Source organism: Wyeomyia smithii, chromosome 2 (assembly GCF_029784165.1).
Source record: "Wyeomyia smithii strain HCP4-BCI-WySm-NY-G18 chromosome 2, ASM2978416v1, whole genome shotgun sequence".
Lineage (NCBI taxonomy): Eukaryota > Metazoa > Arthropoda > Insecta > Diptera > Culicidae > Wyeomyia > Wyeomyia smithii.
The window spans coordinates 182,703,598-182,716,181 of NC_073695.1; the positions used below are offsets into that span (position 1 = coordinate 182,703,598).

Below are 12,584 nucleotides of genomic sequence, written 5' to 3' on the forward strand. Positions count from 1 at the left end.
CCCCTTCCGCCTACATCCAATCAAACGACAAGAACACGTTAAGACCCCGGATCCGGAAACAGCAATCAGACCCGCACGATACTCTCAAGGCCCGATCTAAACAACCCAATATGCCAGTCCGTAATATCTTGGCCCAGCAGCGGAACAAATTTAATATGCTGCTTACCTATGGCAATGAAAACCATCAAACAGCAAACCTGTGCTTTTAATGCAAAATATTCTAGCTTTAAGTTAGATTTAGTTTCAGCTCGTAGTCGGCAGCGAGGATAAAAAATTTGCTTTTAGTTATTAAGATACTTTAGAAAGTAAGCTACCAGATATAATTGGCGCCGTTAAACATTGAATTGTATTTGTGCCGTGTCAAATAAACTATAGATGAAGAAAAAAAAATTACCGCACAAATTATGCAAAATTCGTACCTTTGATTCGTATGAGGGCCTTTTAAAATCAATACTGTGAAACCAATTACTTTACAATGTCTCTGCATGAACTTAAACACTTTTCAGCCCAATACGCATTCGCACCGGTTATTAAATTAGAAATTGTTTGTAAATAAACATTGCATTAGAATATTGTATATTGTCTACTCCTGATCGACGAAATAAATAAAAGTAAAATACTACAAGATATACAGCCCTAGGGTTGCATGAAATAGTGACGTGGGACTAAACATTGTAATTAGGGCGATTTTTTGTTACAAAATATACAGAGTTCGCAGACAGAATCAATGTGATTGCTCGGTGACTTACGTATTTTTATTTTCAACCTTGCCTGGAAATCTATTTTTAGAAATATATTGAACAACAATCGAAAGAATATCGTTTATATTTGGCGATATTATGCCTGTAGTATTTTTTTGTGAAAACAACATGTGTTTGACAAAGCACACGCTTATCGTTCTTGTTGAAGAAGCACCAAGAATTTCCCGTAATGCGTCAAAGTCAGAATTAACTCTATATCCTCAAAAACCAAATCCAATAATACTGACGTTATCATAATGAATGGTTTTGTCTTATTTAACTCTGATTAAATCAAATTTATAATATAGATCTTACTTTCAAAATAACATGGAAGCCCTTACAAAGGTGCATTAATTGGCAAACATAAGAAAATATGTTCAACAAAATTATCAACAAGTTCCAGCAAAAAATATTAGCAATCAACATTTTTGTTTTTTGCTTGACAATTTTCTTATTTTCCTACAATTACTGTCGCTTTATTACGAAGACAGCTAATAAACGTTTATTATGAAAAAGTTTAAAACAATAATATATCATCCAACAGTTTTGAAATGTGAACAAAGATTCGGAATGAATGTTAGTAAATGGACTAAAATTTACAAGCATTCGCCGGCTCTTACTTTTCTATAAATTTGTATATTTGGGAATTCACTCTTTCGATGCTATCTGGTCACAATTATTTTGTGAATATTGAAGATAAAATTAAATAAATATAACTTATAACCGTTGTAAAAATGTGCAATTCTTGTTGAGTATTTTATGGTAATCATATTTATGAGATAAACTCTCTGTCACCATCAGCAGCAGCATTGCAGTTTTTCCTCGATAGCACACGAATAAAAATATACGAACAGAAGTGTACCACTGCAATACGAATAGTACCGCTGCAGTACGATAAGAAGTGTACCGCTAAAATGTACGATTAGAAGAGTACCGCTGCAATCATAGACGACGAGAGATCTGTGACTCTCTCCTCCACTGGTACTGTTGCTCTCTCCTCCACTAGTATGTTTTCTTTCAAGACATCAGTTCTTATTACGGCAACAGCAGGTTTAGGAATTGTTCAAGAATGGGGATTATTTCATACTTTTCGGAAAACTTTTACCTTCGAGACATCATATTAGTCTAAGCTCATGGAAGCAAAAATAAATTGACCTATTGGTGTCTGTCAATTTTTTTTCGATATTGATACAGAGAATATCACAGGGAACGGTTGGTGTCCATTCCTGTCGTCTGTGCTAGGAATGATCGCATGTTATTGGTTGATTGTTGGCGTAAATTTGTTATTGAAACTTTTTATCAATTCTACCGCTTAGCAATGAAATTAGAGTAATAACTAGCATATTACAAAGTTGTTCCACATTTTATCTATCCGACAACATATTCATTATTGTTATCCATCATGTGGTTATGGTCTTATTCACGTTTGAAATCTGACGCAACATTTTCCAGTTTCATTTCCAGTTTTACAGAATGCATTCTAGTATAGTAAACAAAGACGTAGCCCCACGTAAAAATTAACGGGTTAACGGTTCAATTCCACCCAGCCTTTATTAATGCGATACTTACCCCTGCGTTAAATATTGAGGTATTTTTTACTCATTTTTAACATTTTCAGCCCCACTTTTGTTACATACTTTTGCCTATCACTGCGGTTGCGGCTCAATAGCAAATAGCATGAGATTATTGTTTCATATCACGAGCCAACTGTTTCTCTGGCTTAAAAGGCTTTTACAAATTATTGTCAGTAGATCTCAGTTAATAGTCTCAGATGCACTTATTTTCCGTCGGCTTGAAGATTATCTCAGGTTGGTCTACAACGATAGAAGACGATACGACAAATTTGAATAAAAATGACCATTTCTTCGAAGAGTCAAGACCGCGAAGGGCAACTAAGACTTGACTGATCTGAATTACTTAAAACACAGTTTGAAAAATGGTTTGATTTTCTTTGGACAACTCTGAGCCTAAAATTACAACATGTATATAGGGATGGTTCTTTGTATTCGTTCAATTATTTCAATTAATTTAATTTATTTCGATTGCGTCCAAAGTAGATCTACGAATCCAAAGAAAACAGGCGCTTCGGTATGTAACACATTCTCTCAATGTGTGATACAAAATTGTAAAATTTACTAAATTATCAGTATAACTAAAACGGCAAATGAAGAAAATTATTCTAGAAAGGAATGATAAATCTAATGAAAACTAGGCGAAGTCTATGTATATTAACAGAAGGTGGAGTTCCGAATCGGAATGTACCACCAAGGCTTTGCTTTGCTTTAAGGACCCTTTATGTATTCGTTACAGACGTAGCACCCAACCGACTGACTCCAAATCAATCTCAAATCTAATAAGTACATAAAAAAGAGATCCAACTAAATAACCACTTTCAGATTTCAAGATTATGATTCTAATCTTTGTATCGTCAGCAGAGAAACATACGACTTACATATGAAAGAAAAGCGATTTAAAAAGTTGTTTGATATTGGTTATGTCTTTAATACCAAAAAAACTTATCAAAGATATCCGACGTTGCATGTTTTACAAGCGAAAACCGCATTGCGACTACAACACAATATAATTTCCATCAAATGGCAATGAAAATAATCGCTGGGGCTTAACTTTATCAAATTCAAATATCTCATGATTATATTAAGCACACTTGCACACGTAAGCGATTTTGTGAATTGCGTTGTACCCATATCTGACAGATTGTAAGCCAATTACTGGGCTACGAAAGTTGGTGATTCAAGAAAGATGTGAATTTAGTCGAGAATGTGGCTTCAATTAAGTAATTACGTAATCAAATAATTTTAACCTAACATGCAATGCAGTGTTTATCGGAAACAAATTTGCGAATAAAAGAACTGTTCTAATCTGCGAGCGGAATTAAATTGTCTGTAAACAATTGTGTAATATATGTTAAGCATGAGCCAAACACCCTTTTCTGTTGTGTCAAATAGACGTTTACTTAAATCCCCTGCACTGATTTCTGTTTGCAGAATCCCACAAATGGAGGACCCTAACCGAATGATGGGTCACAGCGGCCTGGTGCCGCCAAACTATGGTATGCCGACAAACGATGGCCAATCGGTAGACAACGATCCCCGCCGGCAGGATATCGGAGAGATCCTACAGCAAATCATGAACATCACGGACCAGTCGCTGGACGAAGCTCAGGCCCGAAAGCACACGCTAAACTGCCACAGGATGAAACCAGTCCTGTTTGCAGTGCTGTGTGAGATCAAAGAAAAAACAGGTTAGTGGAAAAGTCATGTTGCGTCGTCGTGCCGTAGCATTCAATAAGATGGGGTATCTTATCTTGAGATTTGTTTCTTTTTTTCGGTTCCATCCATACACACAAACAACTGTTCTGTCGCCTTTTCCCCGCTGTCGGGATCTCCATTCTGTGCTGTGCGCCTCTACATGGGTATATGTAGGTACGTTGTTTGGGCAGAGCAAAAGCTTTTTCTTCTCACGTGTGGAATTGGGATAATACGAAGGGTGCGCAAGAGTAGTCGTTTGCTGATTGCTCAAAAGCAGGAAGCTGGCTGATTCTTCATTTTTAAACTTCCTCTTAAAGCTGGAGCTAATGCTCCAAACATATACTTACATGTTGTTTTCTAACAAACATCGTAAATTGACTATGTAAGTCACTAATTAGCAAACATTTCAAACACTGTACATCTACTTACTACTGGCGTTTGAATTTCTGTTATTCTAGTTATTGGTAAAACATGCTATTCAGGTAATAAGCTTACTTTGTGTTGTACACTCAATTTTGCTGGCAAATTAGTAAAACACAATTCCTTGTCCGTTTCTAAAACACTCCAAGGTATAATCGTCTCATCCCATGCTTTTTTGTATCCATGAAAACATGCCCTTCTGTCTTAAACACCAAAAGATTATTCCATGCGCAATGAAATAATTTAAAACTTCATTTGAGATAGGCGTGCGACGGTACACTTTTATCTTATCGATTCGCCGGCGACGCATGATACAGATTTGCATAACAATGCTCATTTTCATTTATGCATATATCATATACACCGGCGGAGCAGCTTCACTCCATTTATTTTCTCCGGATTCCCATTCGCCCTCTTGTTTCAACTTTTTTTTTGTTTTGGTTGGAAACCTGCCTACTCCCCCACATTATTTTCTCAGTTTCGAAATCATACCGCGATAAACGGCACATGGAGACACTGGAAGCACGAGGGACACGGTCACTGGGTGTCGCCTCTCGGATTTCTACAATATTATATCGGCTGGACGCGACGCGGTGGTGGCGTTGTGTGCGGATGCTTTCACGTTCGCGCTATGGTAGCAACCTTGCGCCTCCAAAATGGAAACGAACGGACGAACGAAATCAGTTTTTTTTTGGAGATGTATTCAATTCAGCATGAAACTAATTAGCATACTTAATTATGTAGATCAACGCACGGATCAGTCCCGTAGCAGGCTATCGTGTTTTTCGTGTGATTCGATAGGGTCGAATGGCGATTGGAATAATGTTTCGATCTATATACTCCATTCCAAATCTGTCGAAAATTTGAAGCATACTAAGCTAACCAGAGGTTTGTCTGATTTATTTTTTGTGGTATAGCGATAACCAGTAAGGCTGTGCGAGGTTTAGAATACTTTTGTGTAGAAAAATTTCGCAGATTTTCGCTAAATTTCGCTTAAATTCTCACGAAATTTCGAACCAAATTTCCTAGGCAGCCTTCCAGCTGGTCAAAGTATGATGTTGGTTTAATAAGCCAGTGGTAGTGCTAGCTCTGCAATTGTGTTAAGGCTTCAATTGCAAATTATGTCTCAACAGATACTGTCTAGTGTTATTTTTTCTTGAAGACATCATGCGATCTAGGAAGCTGTTCGACAAAACTATTTAATACAATTTTGTCAAACATGTTGTCAACAGATTTAGTTTATAACTGATGGCACATTGACGATAAATTACCCTGTATATATTTCTGGATTGCTGCTCTGCATCCACTTGTTTTCTAAAGTTCTTTTCTAGTTATATTACTGAAATGGATGATAGACTGCAAGTGTTGATATACATCAACCTGCTGCTGATGATTGGGCACTTCGCCACATGGCATCATACGGCTCTTCTTATATTTATACGACAGAGTCATGCAAATGAAACATAGCTCACGCTTATCGGGCCAATTTACAAGCAAATCTATGGTTTTCATATGGAAGTAATTCTGGGTTGTTCATTGTGTTTGTCTTATTATTCAACGATGCCACTTCCGCATTAGAACACTTTTCAAAGTCGACTGCAGGTATCACTGGTATGAAGTAGTAATACGAGTATACGATTTAGGAAACCTTAAAAATGTGAATCGGCGATTTGAAGCCGGCGTTTCCTCGTTCGCCTTAAAATGTTACGCCATTCGCTAATTAAAATTTAAGTCTTGAAAACTGCAAAAAACAGGCAATATTATTTTTGAAGCTGACATAAATGGATCATAATTTTTTACTACAGCATTCAAGCACAATCTGGGATGAAAGTTTTGTGATCTAAAAATGTTACCTGGTGATCCGTCGGTAGTATAGGTTTCTGGTGATTGTCAAAGTCAAAGTTACCTATTTAAGAATTCTCTTCAGTAAAGATCGTATCATTTGAAAGTGGAACTTACGGCGTACAAAAACCAGGCTAGTTCTTTAGAGTGTGAACAGAAAAGACAATGACGTCATCCGTATCGTCGAAGTAAACAGTGTAGTAGACCTATACTGCCGCGCATAGCATGTCAGTCCCACCTGCATTTTCAGCAAGCCGAGAAAAACGCGTTTTTGTATGATTTTACAACACTGCTTCTTACGAGATGGGACAATATGTTTGGATGTTGCTACCATTTACGCATTGTTAGCTACCATTTACGCGTAATAACTCAGTTTTACTGAAAATGCAAATGGGACTGACTTGCTATTCGCGGCAGTATATGCATGTTAATGTCGCGTACTGGTGCAGCTACAGTGCCAACTTTTACTAACCAGGACGTTATTCACAACCTGGTGATGGCTTTCTGAATTAGTTATTTTCATCTATGTGTAGGTGAAACGACTCTTTTGCAAGAGCGGCTCTGAACCACTCACTCACCGTTCCGAAACGACTCATATGAGCGGCTCATGGTACATAGAGATTCACGAGCCACAGTTGGTGGACAGTTGGTGTTGTCTCGGTAAACTTCGGGTTCGCGCGTTTTGGTGCGCTCAAAAAACCGTGGTTCTTTTGCGTGAGCCGTTCGTTTTTTCGCTCTTTTGTAAGGGGTCGCTCAATAATTACGCAAGAATTTTTTTTTTCATATTTTAAATCCCCCTCCCTCTCTTGTAAGACATCGTAAAATATTTTGATAGTCTACGAACACAGCTGACGATTCCACAATCGATCTTACTAACGCCGTTTATAACGATTTCAGGCAATGAACTGTAGGGAAATCTTTGGATACCCTCTTTAGAAATTGCAGCTGACGACTTGCACGATCGATGATATTGTCTCGATGCGGCCCAAAAGTCAATTTATCATCAGGCAGTACCCCCCAAAATCATTAATTTCCTTGACACGACCTAGAGATGCTCGTCTTATTGTTTAGGTACCTTTTATGAGATTAATACATAAAATAAAATTACGGCACATTTCTGGACACTGATAGTCATTTGTTTATTGACATTAATCCTCAAAAATATCCAACAGTTCTTGCAGCTTACGGCAGTCGGAGAATTTTTTACCGACTATAAATATCTTCAGATCATTATGGTGAAACAGCTTACTTCCTTTGCCACGACGGGCTGCGACATCATTAATAAACAAAACGAAAAGGAGCGGTCCAAGATTACTTTCTTGGGGGACGCCGGAAGTGTTCGTAAATCGCCGTAATGTGTAGGATTCAAGTTTGACACTTAGGCTTCTATCACGATTGCAACCCTTCAACCAGGTCTTCGGAGACAGCCATTCTAGCGAGTTTGTGAAGTCATATTCGATGGTCAATTTTATCAAATGCAGCTTTCAAGTCTGTGTAGTGTATACAGCATCCGTCTGCTTTTCACTTACAATATGAGCGATACACTCTAAAGTAAAACATAGCAAGTTAGTTGTCACAAAACAACCAATATAGAAACCGCATTGTTTGATAGAGATGGATGGGGGCCGTTCCTAAACCACGTGGTCATAAAGAGGGGGACGGGGGGTTTGTCAAAAGACCACGAAAGACCACGCACGGGGGTGGGGGGGTTAACGGAATGACCACGTGGTCTTTTTTCCTGACTTATAATTTATTGTTGCCACCAAGTCAAGAATGAAGCTTTTGCATTTTAGAGATATAGAATGTACTAAAAGTTAAATAAAAAAGATTTAAAAAATTTAAGCGAATTTTTGGCACTTGACAAATGAAAAGACCACGTGGTTAAAGTCGCAAGGGGGGGGGGTTGACCAAAAGACCACGAAAGACCACGGGGGGGGTACGGGGGGTATAAAAAGTCATCAAAAAATGACCACGTGGTTTAGGAACGGCCCCATGGTGTCAAACAGCAGAAGATCACTGAGAACCATTTCAAATAATTTCAAGCAGGTGCTTAGTGTTGTTATACTGTCCTTTCCTATGTGCCGGAAAAATATGCAAGTTTTCTTACGAGGGTTTAATACGCGGATTTGCGGTTTAATGCGGGTTTTTTGATTTACGCGGGTTGAGAACCAAAAACATCTAATTGTCTACTGAGTAAAAGATTTACAGTTATACCTCGATTTTACGCACATTCTTGTTTTGGAAATGTGCGTAAAATCGACTTGTTCATATAATCGAATCAAAATTTTTAATTTTTTTCAAAGCCAAAAATTAACTTCCGTGATCGGAAATGTGCAAGAAAATGTGTAGGGGTCATCCAATTAGTATGTAACGTTCGAAAGGGAGGTTGGAAAGCTTGACACCTCATAGAAACAATATTAAGGATCCAAAAAAGAGAGTGACATAGGAGCGGGGTCGAAGAAGGTAATTATTTGCGTTACGTAAATAATAGACGTTCTCTAATGTGTCGTGGAAAACTCACCCAGAACATATGCAAAATGCTTAAAAGGAATTACTTGAAAAAAAAAATGGGCGTGTGTGTATGTGATTATATATGTGTATTAGGGTGGGGAAAAATGATCGATTTTCCAGAACCAAGTTTTTTTGGTTCCTTTTGGGATCCCAAACAACCCTAAACTTACCTGAAGTCGATTGGTCTTGTCTCCGTTTGGCGCATTGCATTTCAAATTTGTATTAAAATTTATATGGGAAAACTTACTTTTTTGCATTTACCTTTCTAGAGAGCTCAATAATGCTCAAATAATGCACTACATTATGTTAAAGTATAGTATTTTAGATGCCTAACAACTTTGTAGAAGACACTAAAAAGCTAGGATGTCCCTAAGAAGAGCTATAGCTGTTCAGAGTTGAGTATGTCGATTTAAATGCAGAAAATCTTCTTTTCTGCCAACATTACCAATGTACCGGCGTCAGTAGGATTTCCATCAGAAGTAACCTGTCGTAACGAGTTTATACACTCAGCTGGATCGAGTAAACAAATTTAGGTCAATATTCTAGGCGTAGATAGAATCCACAACGTGTTTCAGAGGTCACTTCTGATGAAAATCTGACTGACGCCGGTACACTGGCAGTGTTGGCAGAAAAAATGATTTGCAACATAAATTTCGACATACTCAACTTTGAACAGCTCTAGTATTTTTTTGGCTCACCCTAGCTCTTAAGTGTCTTCAGCCAAGTTGTTAGGCATCAAAAAACCTACCGTCTGAAGTTATGAAACCTATGGTTTGAGCCATTTTGAGCTCTTTAGAATGGAAAATGCAAAAAAGTTGGTTTTTCCATACAAATCTCCATATAAATTTAAAATGCAATGCGCCAAGCGGAGACAAAACCAACCGACTTGCAATAAATTCAGGATTGTTTGGGGCCCCAAACAGAACAAAAAAACTTGGTTCTGGCTTTCTGCTATCAAATTTCGTTTTTTCGTTTTTCCCCACCCTAATGTGTATGTGTGTTTGCGTGTGCACGTGTGTATGTTTGTGCGTATATGTGTGTGTGTGGATGTATGTGCGTATATGTGTGCGCGTATATGTGTATGTATATGTGTGCGTATATGTGTGAGTGTGTGTGCGTGTGCGTGTGTATGTGTGTATGCGTGTGTGTGAGAGAGAGAGTATATGTGTGACTCACACATTTATTTTTACCCACATACTAATGCTAAAAAGGCATTGGAGGCTCCTCTATCTTGTAACAGTACACGTTTTAAATAAAAGTTTTAGTAAATTACTCCAAAAGAGATTGTGTGCGTACGACATCAAATATTTTACGCGTTAGATACGTGTACAACCTTGAAAAAGTTCACTGTTTCGCAAAAGAGGTCTTGTTATTACTGTCTCCCGGTTTTCGGCAGATTTCGCAGTCTATATAGACGGCCCTTTATTAGTGAACCATGTCTAATATATACAACCCTTCATTACGCACAGTTTAATGAAGAAAACATACGAATTTAAAATGTGTTTGAAAAAAGTGTGCGTAAAATCGAGGTAAAATGTGCGTAAAATCGAAGTACGTAAAATCGAGAGTGCGTATAATCGAGGGTGTGTATAATCGAGGTATAACTGTAGTAAAAAACAACTCCGCCCTCCGAAGGATCCGGAATGACCGTAAAAGAAAACAATTTTAAATACTGGTCTTAGAGCGTCGTTTTTTTCTAAATCCTTTCTTGGTGGTTTACTCTACGGCGATTTTGATTTGCGGCGTTTTTTCACAGCTTTTTGAATTATCGCGGATTTTCGAAATAACGCGTTTTTTACGAGGTACGCTTCCCCCTATACTGTACTCTGTACTCCAATAACTTGTTAGTCGAGACTCGGCCATACAATGGCTTGCTCGATGGAACAATTTCGTGCATCGAGCCATACTGGCAAGCGACAAAATATATAACAATTTTCGGGAATAAAAAAATATGTGTTTTGAAATGACGACAGATTTTTTCGATCGCATTTTTTATGTTGTTTGTATTTAAAATGATTGGTATGAAAAATCTATTTCCAATTTTGGTTTTGTGGTATAAATTTTACCATGAGCATTTTAAAACATTCTATCAAGGCATAAAAAAGGCTGAAGTGCAAGGCTGATCCTGCGAATAAATTTTCGGGCAGGGTTCAGGGGCTATTTTGCTATTTTGTATTAGAATGAAAATACCATCAAGGAAATCGAACACCAATTCCGGCCTTGAGTTAATCATATGTTCATATATCATATATCTTCATATATTCGTAATTTATATATTTTGTAACGAAAAAGATTTAAGTCTTATGTTACGTGTTCAATAAAGCAATACAATACAATACATAGTTAATCATCCTCCAAACTTCTGAACTAGTGAATATTTTTTCCAGCTCTCAATAAAAGGTGGATGAACTTAAAAAAGTCTGATTTATTTCTCATGAAGATACATTTATTGTAGTTCATACCAAAAAATATTGAATATTTAAAGAAGGTCCGTTACCGACCTTCCGACGAAGTTTTCTTATGATGACGGAACAAGAGCGTTATACGGCCTTAAAGTCCACTTTTCGAATGCATCTCTTGATTCAACCAATCAACTGCTAAATCGTTGACCTCCAGGTATTTTTGCCCAGAAGGTACTTAAAATCCCAAAGAAATCATCGATTGGACGACACTGACATCATCGTTGGGTTACGTATGTGGGGTACAAATGTTGTAATGTGATGGTATGCTATATGGCCAAAACATATACTTTTCATCGGTATGATTTTGTTCAAACATTCGTTCTGGTATACTCCTTGATTGATAGCCAAACCACTAGGCTTGAACCGTGGTTTAGACAAAAAGGGAAAATTTATTTTCTGCGCACTACTCTGGCCGGTCTTCTATTACCTTCCTGGCGGATTATAGTTGATGCTTGCAGCAAATTGAAATCATACACAATAGAAACCGGAAGATTTCCGCCTTCAAAACGGAACTATTTGCTAAAATTGTTGTCCAGTTTATAGCGAACTGTACAACGCGCTTGCTCCTTGTTTCGACGCCATTTTGAACAAAACTGGGTATGCATAAACAAAACAAACAAAAAACTGGCATAAACAGTAGAGAGAGAGAGCTTTCATATACACACTTTCATTTTTCTCTGAGCGTGTTGGTTGTGTAGTAATCTTACTAAATAAATTTGCAGATTTGAGATCATGTAGCTTAGTTTACATGTTATCATGTTGTATCGCACATTTGTTGTGTGCGTGGGCAGGTGGAAAAGCTAGACAAAGTTTATTCTATTTAGCATAAATTTTGATCATTTCCCCGGAAAATGTTTCTGAAAATCTTTGAAAAGGATTATCGGTAACCAATAAATAATTAAATTACCAGCGTCAGCAAACAATACCGAGCACAATATGGATAATATTTTGGGCGCAATTCAGAACAATTGAATTAACATTACAAACCCGTTTTTTATTCAGAACGATTGTTTATGTGAATCATTCAATCATTCTGATAATTCACTATGCGTCGCACAGTCTCATTCACTGGCTCTGGTGAAGGTTTATCAATAAAAAATAAAAATGATATCAAAAACGAGGCTAGGTTGTGGCAACAAAATCCTTTACTCAAGATCATTCTACTTAAAGTACTTGATAGAATCAGTATCAGTTTTTATGGCCTCTAAAGTTTTTCAGGCAGGTATTATAACGTATGGTAATTGGCCACATTTTGTTTTCTGTTTAGTCTCAACACAAAATTTATCGATAATATCCCAAGAAGAAGTTCCCTCTGCACGATATATACACAACCAACCGCC

General features: G+C 37.4%; 1 protein-coding gene across 3 annotated transcripts in view; it reads left to right on the forward strand.

Annotated features, from left to right (window-relative positions):
• The window catches only part of LOC129721313 (homeobox protein extradenticle), a 64,309-nt gene that overhangs the window by 11,092 nt on the left and 40,633 nt on the right, over positions 1-12,584 (forward strand). For all 3 annotated transcript variants that reach the window (XM_055673750.1, XM_055673751.1, XM_055673752.1), the window contains exon 2: positions 3,746-4,002. In XM_055673750.1, the coding sequence (XP_055529725.1) occupies positions 3,756-4,002 (247 nt within the window). In that variant the 5' untranslated portion in view covers positions 3,746-3,755. The remainder of the gene's footprint in view (positions 1-3,745; positions 4,003-12,584) is intronic.